At 38.2% G+C, this 18,128-nt stretch overlaps 1 protein-coding gene across 4 annotated transcripts in view; it reads left to right on the top strand.

Annotated features, from left to right (window-relative positions):
• Nucleotides 1-18,128, top strand: part of St18 (ST18 C2H2C-type zinc finger transcription factor) — a 61,963-nt gene that overhangs the window by 22,343 nt on the left and 21,492 nt on the right. For 2 of the 4 annotated variants that reach the window (XM_048358797.1, XM_048358796.1), the window contains 2 exons: nucleotides 6,132-6,377; nucleotides 14,763-14,878. In XM_048358797.1, coding sequence (XP_048214754.1) covers nucleotides 6,132-6,377; nucleotides 14,763-14,878 — 362 coding nt within the window. The remainder of the gene's footprint in view (nucleotides 1-6,131; nucleotides 6,378-14,762; nucleotides 14,879-18,128) is intronic. The other 2 variants (XM_048358799.1, XM_048358798.1) reach the window with 1 other exon arrangement.

Genomic DNA, 18,128 nt, shown 5'->3' with positions numbered 1-18,128 from the left:
TTCTCTGCTGAATTTGGAGAGGTCAGGTTGAGGTTGGTAATAGCAGGGTGGTTTTCAAGTATCATAACTTGGGTGATGTTTCCCTTTGCTCTATTGTGTCCTTTATACAAAGCATCTCTCCTCAGTTGCCTAAAGCACCCACTGAAGAATGAAATCATATCATTACCCATCGGCAGAACCATTTTAAAACTAGCCAATGGCACTTAGTCTTGGAATTGCCTTCATAACCACTTTGGGTTCATAGGGACATTTTTACACTATATGCAAGCCCACTGCTGGCCCCAAGTTTAGTGGAACATCTAAATTACTTATTTTCTAAGTCACTGCTTTTATGAATGATCAGAGAACAGAGGTTGTTTTCAATAGGGCAATCTGATTTCCTGCATAATCTTAAAAAAAACTCTCTTCTCCATCTCTCTTCTCTCTCCTACCTCTCCTCCTTTCTCTCCCATCTCTCCTCTCTCTCCCACCTCTCCTCTCTCTCTCCTCTCTCCTCCTGTCTCTCTCTGTGTCTCTGTCTCTTTCTGTCACTCTTTCTGTCTCTCTGTCTCTCTCTTTCTCTCTCTGTCTCTCTCTGTCTCTCTCTCTGTCTCTCTCTGTCTCTCTGTCTCTCTCTCTCTCTCTCTCTCTCTCTCTCTCTCTCTTCTGTAGCTTGAACTTAGTTCTTTCCCTCAAGGTTGGTGCTCTACACTAGAGCCACAGCTCCAGTTCTGGCTTTTTGCTAGTTAGTTGGAGGTTAAGAGTCTTAGGGACTTTCATGCTGGGCTAGATTCCAACAGTCACCCTCAGATCTCTCAGCCTCCTGAGTATTTAGGATTGTGAGGTATGAGCCACCAGTGTCCTCAGTGCCTTACGTGCTTTCTTTTCAATCTAGTGGCTTCCTCCATTCTAAGATGTGTTTCATATCCTCTATTTTAACTTGAAATCCATCTGAGTTGTGAAATATGAGCAGGCCCCAGCTCCATGTACTTCAAGCCCTTCCATCTGGCCACTGTAGCTCCTGACCAGAGCACCGCCTGTGATACAAACAGGCAGGGAACAAGCACCAGTTTTCTGAGTCATTTTCTTCTATGTCCCTTGAGATCTGTGTCCATCCAACTCAAATCCTCCTGGTATTTCTTCTTTCCTCCCACCCTGATCCACAGAGGTAGGAACATGCTTCACAGTCTATCTTTATCCTCATCCCTGCCGCTTGCCAAGGACTCTGTTGTTTGTTTTGGTGTTTTCCCCACCTGTTTAGACAAAATGACATATGTACAGTGTGCCTTAAAAGAAAACAAAAAAATTGACACTTGCTTGAAATGTTTAAAGTTCAAAGTCTGTTTAGTGCTTGAACAAGGCCTAGAAACAACATGATGTCCCAGTGACATTGCTGCCTGCTATCAGGAATAGCCTGGTGGCCCTGGAACAGATAGGACTCAAAAACAGTCTTTTGCAGCTACTAGAACAGCAAGAAAGATTCTACCATCTATTGTAAGTGAGGTATCATGAGGGTGTTGGGCCAAGGTTCATGAAGATTTGAACTAAAATTAGATTAATTAATAACTCTGAGCCAGATTCAGTTGCACATACCTGTAATCTCAGACCTCAGGCAGTTGAACAGGAGAATTTCAATCTTGAGGCCACTTTAGGCTACCTAACAAGATCCTGTCAGTAGACAAACCGAAAGAAAGACAAAGAGAGGCATAACCCTAGTCACAGGGCTAATTATTATAATCATTGACTATTAGTTATGAAATGCTTCCTATGGGCCAGTCATTGCTCATCACCACTTTGTTCACATTTTAATCTTCTGGAAAGCATGGAAAGTTGGTGTTTCCCCTTTCTTATAGGTAGAAGCAATTTTACAAAGATAGCAAATGACTTTTTCTGACTGGCATGGCTCTTATTGTGGGAATTGATACTTGAATTCACACACACACCTGACTTCTTAAAGATATGTGGAACATAGCTTGTCAGTCTTTCAGTGGCTTCATACATTATGATTTAAGACTCAAAAGATCCAGGGGAAGGGGTCTGAAATTTCATTTGTATTTTATACCTTCTATTAGCCATCTCTTCTCTGTACTTATCATTCTGATTTAGTGATTATATCTGACAAACATCATCTTAATACCTAAATACTACTAAGAATAAAATATTTCAGTTTCATTTGTTTATTAATGCTTTGTATACTTTGAAAACATATTTTAGTCAGCTTTCAGCACTGAAAGATAGTTCCCAAGCACAAACCCTCAAGGCAGAATGTAGAAATAGAGCTCCGAGATGTAGCCCAGGCAAAGTGCAACTAAAACCCTGATTGCCTGCTTTGCACCGCCTGTCAGCCACATCAAGAAGAATGGCTGGCTGGGGATATGGCCTAGTGGCAAGAGTGGTTGCCTCTAATACATGAAGCCCTGGGTTTGATTCCCCAGTACCACATATACAGAAAACTGCCAGAAGTGGCGCTGTGGCTCAAGTGGCAGAGTGCTAGCCTTGAGCAAAAAGAAGCCAGGGACAGTGCTCAGGCCCTGAGTCCAAGGCCCAGGACTGGCAAAAAAAAAAAAAAAAAAGAACGGCTGACAAGTGACCATCCTGGTCTCGCAGGAAACCTTCCCACCAAGGAAAGAGGCAGGGACATCTTACTAACATTGCAAACACTAGCTACTTCATAATTATACATAATTATAATTATAAATCTGAATATAAACCTATGATTGCAATTATATATTCATAATAGTATAGCTTACAAATTATCATTTTAAATTCTGCATTTATTTTTATGTCATCTTTAAATGTATAGTTTTTAATTTGTGAAACAAGCTAAGATTGCCATTTGCCTGTAAAATGTTGGAAGGAAACAGCTTAAACCTATTCTCTAAGTACAAAATTTTATGTGCTTTCCCTTTTGCTCTTCCAAAAACAGTTCTACCTCTTTCTCTGGTTGTGAGCACAGCAAGGGTGCCAAGCTGTTTCCTGTCTTCAGTTCTGTAAGGATTTTCCATCATGCCTAATTCTCAGTCCTCATAACTACCACTTCACTGACCAGTGATATTTTATCAATTACATATGTTATCATGTTGTAAGTCATTTATCTAGTTTGGGCATCTAATTTTATAATACAGATACTACTGTCAACTTTCAATTTAATGTTCATTTCTATTAAATCATCTAAGCAAATATATATCTATATAGATTATAGAGAGAGATACATATATGCACAAAATAAACTCCTTGAAGGCAGGTGCAATCTATTTGATGTGCATGTGATTTGATGTGTGTGTGTGTGTGTGTGTGTGTGTTTGTGTCTGTGTATGTTTATCTGTGTGTGTACTGGGGCTTGACCTCAGGGCCTTGTATTCACTTCTTGCTCATGGCTGACTTTTACCATCTGACCGATGCTTCCAAACAAAGGAACAATCCATTTTTCAATTTCTCTTTTCACAAACATAGTAAGTAGTATCACAAACATAGTAAGTGTTTCTCAATAATATACAGAACATAGCATGCTATTTGCTATCAATAACTAGAAAGCTGCTCAAGTAAATGTCTGCAGGAAACACACAATGTGGGAAAGCACATGAGTATTAACCCTACCTATGCCCAAGAAAACTTGAACTTTACATGCAAATAATTAAAATAGGGATCCCAATATACTGAAGTCAGAATATGAATGGAGATTGGAGAGGGACTGGGACAAGTCAGCTGTGGGCTGAACAGGTGCTCCAATGGTTTCTCTCAGTGCTTGCATTTTTGCTGCCCTTTGTAGTTGGAGCCACAGAGTCTAGATGCCTATTGCTGCTGCTCTGAATAAACACCAACGCTGTAAATGCAAGTTCCCCATCTACAGCAGAAAGGCCCTTCTCTGTTACTGAGTGTCATTGTTGAATGCATCTGTGCGCTTACTTAAAGCCCATCTGTACCCCAGTTCTCCATATGTACCATGCGCCCTCTCCACAAAGTCAGGTGCTCTGGGCAGCCGGCTGGGCCACAGAAGAGAAAAGCATCTTTTTCAAACATTGGGGGTATTTTTTTTAAATCAAGCCTTGATTGCTCAAGATGTATAAGCATAACTTCAAGAATTTCTCATTTTTTAAATTTACTGTTTGGAATTTTTCTGTAAATACTAAAATATATATGAACATAGTCTTGGAATAGTTGGTATCTTTCATAGAGCTCAAATCTGTGCTATTTATGGGTTTTGCTATAAAACTCTGCAGCCCAGTCACATGGCTTCTTTTTCCTAAGCCATCTGTCATAGAGGTCTGGAATTTTATGTGACTATTGGTTATGCAGTCTTAACCCAAGTTTTTTTAATGGAAAAAAATGTCAGCAACTACAATATTTAGCATTTTACTTTACGTTGGCCATTAAACTTGATTACTATAGCTCTGTTTCATTGCTATAGTTACATATCAGCTATAAAGCCAAAAATTGCCTTGGAGCATGACTGGCAGAACACATTGTGAGATCATGCAGGGAGACAGCCTGTGGCACTGATAGGGTTAATATTTGGCATTTTTGTAACTAAGGTTTATTAATACTGGTATAAAAATGTATTTGATATTATACAGATGGCATAAGATGTTGTGGTTACTACATTTTTATCCCGGATAAGCTGTACTGTCAAATTCAGGGCTTAAAACTATCACAGGAGATTAAACTATTTACTAAAAAGGGACAGAAAGATATGACCAAAGCATCTTAGTACAACATATTAGAAGTGTATTTACCTCCCACAAACGTAATGCAGCATATCTAGCTGGTTGATTGGTAGGCTAAAAATAGAAACTGTGCCGGTCAAACAAGGAAATAGAAGTGATACTTTTGTTTTTCAATCAGGTACAAGCAGCAAGTCTAGTGCTGGCCAGGGCTCACAGGTGACTGCTGGGGAGAGAGGCATATGGAAGGGGAGCTAAGATACATTCCCCGGAAAGTAACTGGCTACCACAGGAGTTAGGGATCCTGCAGACATATTATAAAAAAGATTTCTGCCTTGCCAACCAAAAGGAAAGAGAAAAGAGATTGTCAAGAAGTGAATTGTGAATTGATGGATGATAGGATAGACATCAGAAAGGTGTTATTTGACCCATTTGGAAAAATGACAGGCATGTTCTTCCAGCTTTGGGGAGTTATAGCATGGAAGTGTTGAGTTCAGGACTCTGTGCAAGCACCCCACAGTGTCAGTCTTGAAGAAGAGCCAGGCCACACGAGCAGTTTATTAGGACTTGGGCCAAATACAGAATGAGACACAGTTCCTTCAAAAATAATAAATGTGAGTGTGATGATGTCTGTTATCCCAGTACCAGAACAAGGCAGGAGGATCACAGGTTTAAGGCCAATCTGGGCTACATAGCTAGATATTACCAATAGGGATGGTGACAGGATTTGGGGCGGGGAGGGGAAAGAATCATTTGAAAATATTGGCAAAAGGTATCTCAAGGAGGAACATTGTGAGTTAAGTTTAAGTCTTATACTAAACATCTGGACCTTTCTTCTGAAGTTCTTAATCTGAAAGCTCCATTCAAACATGCAACTGTCAGCCGCTACCTTAGGACCCAGGATGAAATATGGTTTGTACTGTTTGCCTCTCTCTCCTCTGCCCTCCATAATTGAACAAAGCCTTTCCAGTTCACATAACCTAGGGTGAAATGTTGGTTTTGTATTAATCTAATATTCCAATATGAATTATCTTCCAGCTGGTTGTGTTTGCATATTGCTCATGTTAGATTAATATAGCGATTTGGGGGTTGGGAAGTTATATGTGCCTTTTGAGAAGCACAAATGTTAATGCTTTAAATGATGAATTTAGAGTGATAATTCTGTAAAGTACAAAAGAAGATTTAGAGCTAAACTTTTAAAAATATATACATACATAAAACTATTTCAGTCAATACATTTAGTATTTGGAACATCTTATTTGTATTAAGCTTACTTTGTTTAAACCCAGAAACACCAAGCTCACTAATGGGGCTGTTCTTAAAAGTGTACCTAAGACATGAACGTTACTAAATACAAATCAGAAAGCTAGATTTAAAAGCAGATATGCTGCCATAAAAGCTTACATTTAAAATGATCCTTTAAAAGACCCACATGGCTAGGCTACAATTGCAAACTGCTTAAATGTTTTTCTGTCTCCTGTTGTATACCAGGGAGCCGAGATAGAAGTGGATGAAAATGGCACATTGGACTTAAGCATGAAAAAATCCCGAGTCCTGGACAAGGCTGCACCTCTAACTTCCTCTAATACTACCATCCCAACACCTTCCTCTTCCCCATTCAAAACAAGCAGCGTTCTGGTCAACGCTGCATTCTATCAGGCTCTCTGTGACCAAGAAGGCTGGGATACTCCTATCAACTATAGCAAAACACATGGGAAGACAGAGGAGGAAAAAGAGGTATTGTTTAACTGTGTCAATCAATAAGCTGAAGACAGAGCATGATTGCAGAACACTTGTAGCTTGGTCCTTCTAAACTGTGTTTCGTAGTTCTGTTTCCATAGTACATGATCATGTACCTTGTCTTAGATTTTTGGTAAAGATGGTTTTAAATTGCAGATGAAATTTATAAGTGAACCCAACTTTTCTTCTCATTCTCCTAAAAGAATTATGTAATTACAGAAAATTTTGTCCCCTGTCATAATGGCAATTGTCTGTACTATACTAGAAATTACAGCAGATTTTAATAGGTAGGGCATTGGTTAGCAGTGAAATGCCAGTTCACTCAGTCAGGAAGTTGAAGGTGAAATCTAATCAGGGGCAAGTAAGAATCTTGGAATCCTGTCAAATCTGAATTTTTGTTTTGTTTTTTTGTTTTCATTCATGAAGGAGCTGTGTTGGCATCACTAAGTAGAGAGTCATTATTTAGAGGAATGTTCATGAATGCTAGATATCTAAGATGTTCTGATGGTAAAGTCAATGGGACATGTTTGTGCATTTGGTTTCCTTAGAGGAGGTGGTGACTAGAAAAGAGCCCATCTAGCCTTCATCTCCATAGGCTACAGACACTAGTCTAAGCAGGCCTTGGCCAGCTTAGTCCTATACTACTCAGTGTCAATTAGGAGACATGATAGCCAGAACTCCCATTTTTCATATGTAATGGCAGTTGTGATGACGATGATGATTTATCCTGTTTTATTCTTTGTCAGAAAAGTTAATAGGTTTTGGGGCTGGGAATATGGCCTAGTGGCAAGAGCGCTTGCCTCCTACACATGAAGCTCTAGGTTCGATTCCCCAGCACCACATATATGGAAAATGGCCAGAAGGGGCGCTGTGGCTCAGGTGGCAGAGTGCTAGCCTTGAGCGGGAAGAAGCCAGGGAAGGTGCTCAGGCCCTGAGTCCAAGGCCCAGGACTGGCAAAAAAAAAAGAAAAGAAAAGTCAATAGGTTTGGCAATTGCTGGTTCAGGGCTTCTATCTTTTGCAGAAAAAGTCATTTTCAACTTTTTGAAGTTCAGATGCTTGAGGAAGTACTAGATTTGAGTTTTGCTTTAAAATCTCAGCATGTGTGTTGACTTACTCTGTAGTGACGGCAGAATTAATTTGTTTCCATATCCTTCCTCCCTATTCCTCCTTCCTTCCTCCCACACACACATTCCTGGCATCTCTGAATCCATGAAGTGTGATTGGAATGTCCTGGAGATGTAGTGATAAACAAACGATGCATCCACCAGGCAGGTATACCCTCAGCATCACAGGAGCTCAGAGGCTGACAGGGAGCCTGACCAAAAACTGATTTTAAAAAATGGCATGTAGCCAGGTATGGTGGTTCACACCTACAATCCCAGAATTTAGAAGGCTAAGGTGAGAGAATTGTGAGTTCAAGACCAACCTGAGCTAAATAGGAAGGAAGGAAGGGACAAAGGGAGAAAAGGAAAGAGAGGGAGAGAGAGAAGGAGGGAGAGAAGAAGGACAATCAGAGACCCAAGGTGGGGACAGTGGATTGGCAGGCTCTGTGTGGGGTGGTTACAGAAGGAATCCCAAAAGAAACCCTACCCCTTGGATCTGAGACCACCTCTGTGTCACGACTATCCATGCCCATGGCATTCAGCAGAAGTGTGAATGGAGCTACATAGCCACAGTGTTTGATTACATTGATATTAGTCACTTTATTATTCTTAAAAGTCACCTAAAGTACATTAAAAATGACAACAATGAAATATTCCCTTTTCCCATATCTTGGAGTTTCATTTGCTTGGCATCATCTTATATGATCATATATACATCACAATGTGATCCTCTTCTAGGACTACCCTAGACATATACTAATTATTACCTATGAGGGATACCATGGAATCTATGTTTCATTGGGTCTGGCTCACTTTACTTAATATGATTTTTTCCAAGTTTTTCCATTTCCTTACAAATGGGGCCGTGTCATTCTATCAGATGGACATGTAGAATTCCATTGTGTATATATACCACATTTTCGTGATCCATGCATCTACTGAGGGGCATCTGGGTTGGTTCCGTATCTTACCTATGGTAAATAATACTGCAGGGAACATGGTTGTGCTGGTAGCTTTAGTAAGTCCTTGTTTGTGATCATTGTTAATGTACTATGTGAAATTATTTCTTTTTTCTTTCATTTGTCTTTCCTATGGTTTTTCCCCTGTTGTCACTATATTTGATCTTGGTACCCTGGGTATTGTATATACATTTATCTGAATTAGGGAAGGGAAGGGGGAACATGATGAGGGAACATGGTGAGACAAAGGACAAAGGGTGAACCAATGCAGCAGTGATACTAACAAGACAATATATTGGAAATTAACCACAACTTTGGAGGCAAGTGTTGGAGGAGGGAAAATGGGAGAAAAATGAGGGAGAGTAACAAGTTTGACAAGAAATGAACTCATTACGTTATTATGTAACTGTAACCCCTCTGTACATCACCTTGACAATAAAATTACTTTTTAAAAAAGTCATCTAAAGTATCTAGAGAAGGCTGATATGACAGGATCCCCTATCTAAAGTGCTTGCCTCCAGAAGTACACCTGACTTGAAGTTACTCAGACTCTGGAATATTTACATAGACTTTATTGCGTGAGGAACCCTTAGTCAAAGATTTGAAATCCAAATGCTACAGAATCCAAAAGGTTTTGAGTGTCATATTGGAATTAAAGATTTTTAAACTTTCAGATTAGGGTTAAACAGTATTTAAGAAGAAATGTATTTGGTGGTAACAAATATGAAATTGACACCTGCCAAGCATAGGAAGCTCATTTACCTGAAGCAAAGGCAAAGCTCCTCTCTCTACCACAGTGTGTCTGGCTTATTCAAGAGAACTGGGGTTATACCTAATTTCCATCTGTGTGTATAATCTAGAAATCTATTAATGTTCACATTCTTTGTACAATTTGTCCAAGATGGGCCAAACTAGAAGAGGGCAGGTTGCTACAAACACAATCACAAGAGGTCAAAATTGTTTGTCCAGTCCCATTTGTACACAGTTGGCTTTAGAAAAGGGAAATGCTTTCTAATTCATGAGGCTGCTTAATCTCTAGCCAGTGGCTGTCCAGCCAGGCCATGACATATAGCACTTGCTACCCAAAGGTGAAATGAGATCTGTGAGTATGAGTTGGGTAATGATAATGTTTTATGGAATGATATAACCATATCCCTTCCTAGGTCAAAGTCCCAGTGTGTCCTAATATCTCAGTGTCATTTGCTGAGTGGCAACTGGACTTACTGTTCCTATCCATGTGACCATTGTAAATGGACCATAATCAATGCATTTACTAGAAATTACCTTCAGTGTTCACACACAGTATCAGAAGGAGGGATACAGTTCTGAGTAGTGAAATGAACATACTTGCTGCGGCACATTCTTCTCATTTTTTTCATGTAGGGTGTCTGGTGTTGTTTCCTATCCACTGTACTTTTGTGCCCGTGACCACAATGTCAGCTTGAACCCTTTCTATTTTAAGATTCCTTTCCATCACCTACTTGCCTAATCTGATTGCCAAAAAATGTCAGAAAATGAGTCTCCGAAGAAAATGTTATCTTTACTTTCCTATTTTGTTTTTATATAATTCAAAAAATTCTTTGTTTATCTTGGCAGTATTTTTATCTATGCCTGTAGATTGTAACTGTGTTAAATCATCTCCCCCCAATTTAACTCTCTCTCTCTCTCTCTCACACACACACACACACACACATATACACACACAAACACACACACATTCAATCACAAGAAGGTTTTTGGAGACTAGTTGTTTTCAGAAAATCTTGATTATTTCAGATCTGATAGCACAGTCTTTTACTGCTGTGATTTTTAACCTGAGTAATCAGAGATACAGAATTTAGAAGCCACGTTGGAATTCATTGCCACTAGGAGAGACAATGTGGACTTTAGGGATCCTAAGTTTGTCCTAAGATCAATGTGCTTGCTCTAGGTTTGAATTAGGAAAATACTTACTGTCACAGCAATCTGCTCAGGTGACTTAGAGCTTGAGAGAGCTGTAGTTGGTAGGGACACACACAAGACTTCTGAATCATTGCAACTCCCCAGGATAGCTTCTTAGACTTGTTATTTGTTCCTCATCTGTGCCAAGATTACCTATGATCAGAGTATTTTTTATATCCTAGATTATGATTTAAGTCTCAAAAGATCCAGGGAAAGAGGTCCGAAATTTCATTTGCTTTTTATACCTTATATTAGCTAGGATTACAGGCGTGAGCCACCAGCACTAGGCTGGCAAGGAATCTTTATATGCACTGTCTTAACTCCCTAGCCCAGCAGGACTACTATCATATTTTAGAAGAGAAAGTTGAAAAGTCAGGTAGGTTCAGTTCATCCATGTCACACAGAAATGATGCCATGGGCCTGGAATTCCCTGAAACAAAAACAAAAAGAAAGTGGGGAAAGTAGAGAAAAGGAAAAGAAAAAAATTCAGCAAAAACCAGAGATGGCATATAGAATATTAAGAAAAATTTAAAAATTAAAAAGGGAAAGAAAAAAAATAACGAGATAATATGTGGGAAGATAGTGGAAGCTGCCATTGTCTCAGGTGCTCCCAAGGATGTAGGACTAAAGTCTTCGGATACAGTCAGGTATCTGTGATGTACTTTAGAAACGAGATACAGGAGTGGCTTATTCTTGTCACTTTCTAGTGAGCTGTCCTGGAATCCATAGTCCTGTGTTCCTATACCATGGTAAATGTCTGAATAACCAGATGTGGTATGTTCCACTCCTACCACTGTCCTGCCTCCTGCCCCCACCACACACAGCACTCACACCACCAGAAATCAAGTGATTATTTCTAATTCATTGTTATCTAGCTCATATGCACAACAGTTGCTTAATTTTGGTGGTAATTTTCAGAAAATATTGTCTGTCTCTCTCAGCAAAATAGCCTGTCCAGATGCCCTCTTAAAAAAAAGTCCTGAATCTGGAAAAAACTCAAATTATCTCGAAAGGAAAGTACTTAGAAATAACTAGGGCTGTCAGCCTCATTCAACTGTCAGTTCTCCAAAGATTTTAGGGCTTAAAATGTTAAAAGTGCCAGATGCTATTATCTGTTATTCATGTTACCATTATGTTCTGGTCTTTACTGAAATCAGTATAAAGTTCCATCTGTACATTAAAGACTTGCACTCACACACAGATTCCCTACACACACTTGTGTGCCAGATCTCAGTTACACATCTTACACAGGAGAAAATTGTTATTTTCAAAATGATGGTTTAAGTTTTGAGGAAAAATTTACAAATGCTATTGAGTTATTGTACACTGCATATTGCTTAGGAAGTCATCCAGTAAGAAATGCTTTCTCCATTGCACTTATCCAGAGTCTCTTTTAGTGATGGCCACCTGTATTTTAACACATGACCTTTTCTTCACAGGATTCCAGAGGCAGAATACGGGAATTGTTTTACAAAAAAAATTGAATACATAGAAGTCTATAGTTTTGAAATTTTATGAAATGTTTAAAAGATCATCACTCATAAAAGTATGCTCTTAAAACATTACTGTGTATTATGCCAAACTAAATACAATATATCCTGCCAAAAATATTTGTATGCATTTAGCCAAATAATAATTTAAATTTTTATAGCTGACCATTTTTTGAAAATTCACTATTCTCTTGCCTTCCATAAGGTATAGATTCAGCCATCTAATAGCAGCTGGAAATTTTAATGCTCTTCTATAAGTAAATGTACATGCCTTTTGAGACTTTGTTCTTTATCATAAGGAAAATAGTGAAATGATTATTTCATGCCATTTGTGTGAAAAAATCCAGCTTCCAAATGGAAAACAATGGTCGTTTTACACTGAGACAATGCCTGGTTGACCCTTTGCACCTACTCTCAGAAAGCTAAGACATTTGTAAATGAAAGTAGAAATGTCTATCCCAATCAAATTAAGATTGCTTCAAATGGAGGGAACGGTGGAATGATGAGATTTAGGAATTATGTTGCTTTAGTCATTTGTACACTGCTACAGATCCCATGAAGTAGCATTAAAATCATTCTTTTTCCACCTGAGGATTCGAGTTTTATGAAGCATACTTCACTTTCAAATGGAACTTTTTTTTAATCAGTTGTTGTATGTGTCATTAAAATAATATTTAGAACCAAACACAATATGATTCAAAAATATTATCATTTGGGATAACTTTACCAGTGCAAGTACAATGCCATTATCATGTACAATAATTGATTGAATTGTTATCCAACTAACAAGTGAAGAAACTACATTTGCCTTGTTAACACAATGAATGCTTACTTTCCTTTCATTGGGAAACTCTTGGGAGTTTTTCCCTTGGCTTTTAAATGTAGGCTCAGAGATATAAAAATTATATTTTTGCTATAATTGCTAAGTATATAATTTTCATATTTACTTAATTTAAATTAGATTTACTTTATTTATTTATTTTGCCAGTCTTGGGGCTTGGATTTAGGGCCTGAGCACTGTCCCTGGCTTATTTTTGCTCAAGGATAACACTCTACCACTTGAGCCACAGTGCTACTTCCGGCTTTTTCTGTGTATGTGATGCTAAGGAATAGAACCCAGGACTTCATGTATGCTAGGCAAACACTTTACTACTAGATCACATTCCCAACCCTGAGATTTACTTTAGATGATTCCAGTTTACTTACCCTAAGCAGATCAGTAATTTAATATTTAGATTACAACTTTATATATTAATCAATCTGATTTTAATATTAAATACAGAAAGTATTATATTTATTGGATAAAGGCTAATGATTAAAGTAAGATAATTATGAATTTTGGAAAACCATCATTAGTTATTTGTGAAATATTACATCACTAGGCAAACAAATGATTTGCAAAAATGCATGTCTTTCTTATGAGTTCAAAATCAGTGCTAAGCTTAAAAGAAGGCCATGAAATTTACAAGTACCCAATGAGAAATTCTGTCTCAGAAATAATTACATTACATGAAAACAACTTAGCAAAACAGAAAGCAAAAACAGGAAGTGATATGAAAATGAGAACAATTATTTAGGAAGTAGAGGTGTGGCTTAAGCAGTAGACCACCAGCCTTGAGTGAAAATTTGTACTTATAAACTGATTTGTTGAATAGTAACTCCTTCATGCAGCTACTTAAAGATAATAAAAATATAATTTAAAAAAATGAGCACAAGGTTCTAAGTTGAAGTCCTAATTCTGACGTTCACACAAAAAAAGAGAGAGCACTTATCCAAAAAATGAAATTGAGTGCCTAATTACAGCAGTCTTTATCACATATTTAAACAAATAATTTAGATGTTAATTACTCATATATTGGAATGAGCCTTCTGTTAACCAACATTTACTTCATCTTCTGTTTAAAACTCTGTATGATTCATTTTTGCAATATTCCTTTTATTTTACTGCTGTAACTGCTGGCTGTTCACAGAACTATTTCTGTGTTGTCTAGAAAGTATTTATTGTATGATAGAACTTGAAACATACTAATATATTAACTTAATTACATAGTTGAAGAAATAGCTCACCTAGGTGCCAGTGGCTCACGCCTGTAATCCTTGCTACTCAGGAGACCGAGATCTGAGGATCCCGGTTCAAAGGCAGCCTGTGCAGGAAAGTCTGTGCAACTCTTATTTCCAATTAACTACTCATAAAAAACAGGAAGTAGTGCTGTGGCTCAAGCATTAGAAGTAAGGTCTTGAGGAAAAGAAGCTTAAGGACAGCATCCATGCCCAGAGGTTAAGCCCCAGGAAGAGAAAAAAAAAAAAAATCTCTAGAATTCAGTTTACTGAGATGTAAACTTTTAAAAGACATTCCCCCTCAATTTTAATTTCTCATTCTTGCCATAGGATAAAGGTGCATAACAATGAGAAAAAAGGTCAGAGCAATCTGAAAAAAAAACAAAAAACTTTTTAGTGTCTTATTCATTTCTTTTTTCAAGTCCCTAATGGTAGTGGGCTGGGAATATAATATGGCCTAGTGGTAAAGTGCTCGCCTCGTATACACGAAGCCCCGGGTTCAATTCCTCAGTACCACATATATAGAAAAAGCTGGAAATGGCAGAGTGCTAGCCTTGAGCAAAAAGAAGCCAGGGATAATACTCAGGCCCTGCGTTCAAGCCCCAGGACTGCCAAAAAAAACAAAACAAATCCTTTATGGTATTCCAGCTAAGTCTTTTAGTTAAAACCCAAACCTATCTCCAGTGGCTTAAATCCAGTGGTCTATTCAGGATTTCCCAATGGCTTCTGTTTTTCTCTCTCCCACTTTTATTTTGCCTTGTTTGTTTTTAATTTTTCATTCATATGATTCTGGTTTTCATTTTTGTGTTTTCTGTTTTGTGTGTTTTCAGAAAGACCCAGTGAACTCGCTAGAAAATTTAGAGGAAAAAAAGTTTTCTGGAGAGGCCTCTATACCAAGCCCTAAACCCAAGCTCCATGCAAGAGATCTCAAAAAAGAACTCATCACGTAAGTAGTGTCAAATGCACGCTCTGTAAGATTCTGGAAGTGAGAGCACCCTGTTCACAATTTGGGTTTATACTATCTTGGCTTATACAACTGACTTTAGGGCCATTTTTGGACAATTTTAACTAGCCGGTAGTTAAATATTCAACCTATACCTAAACCTACGCATTGATCTAAGGTCTTATTAAAAAATGTGTACTCATGATCTTATACAAAGAGACAGAAAATCTGTTGGTTAAAAAACAAAATAAAGATCAATTAGAAAAACTTATATTTTGACCCAAAGGGAACTGAGACTCACTGACCCCAGGGAACTAAAATTTCAGGAATTGTACCAAACTTGTAACACATGCACATGGTGGTATGAGTAAAGGAGTGAATGGCCATTATGTTCTCAGAGAGGTTCTGTGACCATTTCTCTGATTTGATCATTATATGCAGTGTGTACATGTATCAAAGAATCATTTTGTACCACCAGGTTAGTCAGCTTAAATTATCTAAGATATTAACTTAGAAAAAGGACAGGTTTATTTTGGCTTACATTCTTTAGTCCATGTTTGAGTCCATGGTCTCTTGGCTGTGTTGCCTTTGGGCCTACAGTTGGAATACCTCAAAGGCAGCACTTCATCAAAGGGAGCAAATGACAGAAGGAATGCTAACCTCACTGTGTCCGGGAAGCAAATGATCCAAAACAGGGATCACAATATTCACTTCCAAGGTACCTTTAGTGCTCACCTCATGGAACTTTCATCTCTGCCCAATAGCTTGTGACTAAGTCTTCAACATGTGAACTTGGAGAGCATTAAAGAACCAAACCATAACATAAAAGCCTTCTAAATCTCTAAATGTGTAAAGCTTATTATGATAATTACATGTTAAATATGTGCTAATAATAAATACCATCTTGACTATCCATTTGTGTGAGAGAGAGAGTGTGTGTATTAGGTCTTAAACTTAGAGCCCAGGTGCTATCCCTTAACTTTTGCCCTCAAGGATGGTGTTCTACCACTTGAACCACAGCTCTTCTTCAGGGTCTTTGCTAGTTAAGTGGAGATAAGAATCTCACAGACTTCCTGCCCCAACTAGCTTCCAACATGATTTCCAGATCTCAGCTTTATTAATATCTGGTTATACAGCAATGAGCCACTGGTGCCTGGCACAAACCAAGGTATCTTAAGGCAGCAAGTACTAGTTCTAAACAAGTGAGCAAGTAAATGAAATGTCTATATGTAAATGACTAAATATTAATAAAATGTAATCATATGCCAACTTTTTCACTTTGGCACTAGCACCTGAACCCTCTCTTCTGTACCTTTATGTATAAAATGCATTTTTCCACTAAAAATAAAATTTCCATGTCAATAGATCATGCTTATAATCCTAGAAATTTAGGAGTCTGAGAATGTTGGGATTATGGTCCAGAACAATCCTTACAGTAAAAAGTTATTATGACCCCTTCTCAATGATGAGCTGGATGTGGTGTTACATACCTGTTTTCATCATACCAGGCAACCTAACATAAGTGCATCACCCCCAAGCCTAGGCCTGGGCAGGAAACAAGATCCTATCTTAAAAATAACAAGCAAAAATCAGGGACAAAGGCATTTTCAGAACTGAAAGTACCTGTGTAGCCATCACAAATACCAGCATTCAAACCAGAGTACCTTTAAAACAAACATTATTTTTTAGTCAGACATATTGATGCATGCCTGTAATCTCTACTACACTAGAGGCAAGAGGAAGGATTATCACCAGTTTTAGGCCAGCCCTGGAAGAAAGCTAGTGAGACTGTATCCTAAAAACATGTGAACAGAACTGGAGTATTAGTGTAGAACACACACCTAAAATATGAGACACTGGGCTCCTTTCCAAGTACTATAAAAAATATCCAAATAAAGACCTCTCCTAAATAACTTCCCAATAGACTGTCTCCATCTTCTTTTCACAGTTAAACTCAAGAAAGTTAGTGGTAGTGTGTGACTTGGATGCTACCAAACACCAACCAGAACATAAAATTTCCCAATGTTTCTTTCCAAGAAGCCATTCTGGTGAGCCAGGCCCTTATTTCCATGTGGACATGCTGTTCAGACTTCCTATTCAGATTTGTTTATTTATCCTTTCCATGTGATATTTTTTAACATCTTAATAATGGTATATTTCTATTAGGAATTGCCCAAGGCAAGTACAACTGAATTGGTGTAACAGATGGGTAGTTAACTATACTTTGTGTGGTGTTCTGGGGCTTGAACTCAGTGCCTGGGTGCTGCCCTGGGTGTTTTGCTCAAGACGAGTGCTCTATCCGTTGAGCCATAGCTCCACGTTCAGGTTTTTGGGTAGTTACTTGGAAATAAGGGTTTCACAGACTTTCTTGCCCAGGCTGGCTTCAAACCACAATTCTCAGATCTCAGCCTCTTGAGAAGCTTGGATTGCAAGTGTAAGCCACCGCACCTGGCTTGTCAACTCTATTTAATCAGAAAAGTCAAGTATGATTACTTGGTTGTGGAGACTACACTTGAGTATGAAGGTAAACAAAAACAAGATTTCCAAAGACCTTGAACATTCTTAGTGCATTTGTTTCATAAAACATTACTGTGGTCTTTGTTATACTTAATTTCTTGTTTCTGATACATAGTTGTACTTTAATAGCTTACTAAAAGCTAGTCAGGATAGAAGAAATAGTTTTGTCCATTGTTCCCTCATGTGCATAGGACTTAAGCACCCCTTACTGAGAGAATTTGCTGCTTTCCTTCCTTTAATTTTGATATTTCCCTTTCCACATGAATGGGTCCCTTGGTGTTGACACATGTGGTTCTGTGAGGTTTTCCTTTTCCACTGTAGTTTTTAAAATAAAACAGAAGCTCTTCTCACTACAGGGTTGCCAGTAAATCTTCCTTTATTTTCTTTTGACCCTTTCATATCACTAACCGTTAAAAAAATTATCAACTATTGGGCTGGGAATATGGCTTAGAGTGCTTGTCTAGCATGCATGAAGCCCTGGATTATATTCCTTAGCACCGCATAAACAGAAAAGGCTGGAAATGGTGCTGTGGCTCAAGTGGTAGAGTGCTAGCCTTGAGCAAAAGAAGCCAGCGGCAGTGCTCAGGCCAAGTCCAAGGCCCAGGACCAGCAATAAATAAATAAATTAATTAATTATCAACTGAATTTATTTGCTATTATATTTCATAGCCAATTTATAGATAAGTGGCTTTAAAAGCATTGTAATTTCCTTTCGTCTTTGGATAAGGTTAACTGT

Source organism: Perognathus longimembris, chromosome 12 (genome assembly GCF_023159225.1).
Source record: "Perognathus longimembris pacificus isolate PPM17 chromosome 12, ASM2315922v1, whole genome shotgun sequence".
Classification (NCBI taxonomy): domain Eukaryota; kingdom Metazoa; phylum Chordata; class Mammalia; order Rodentia; family Heteromyidae; genus Perognathus; species Perognathus longimembris.
This window is presented reverse-complemented; position numbering and strand designations above follow the sequence as displayed.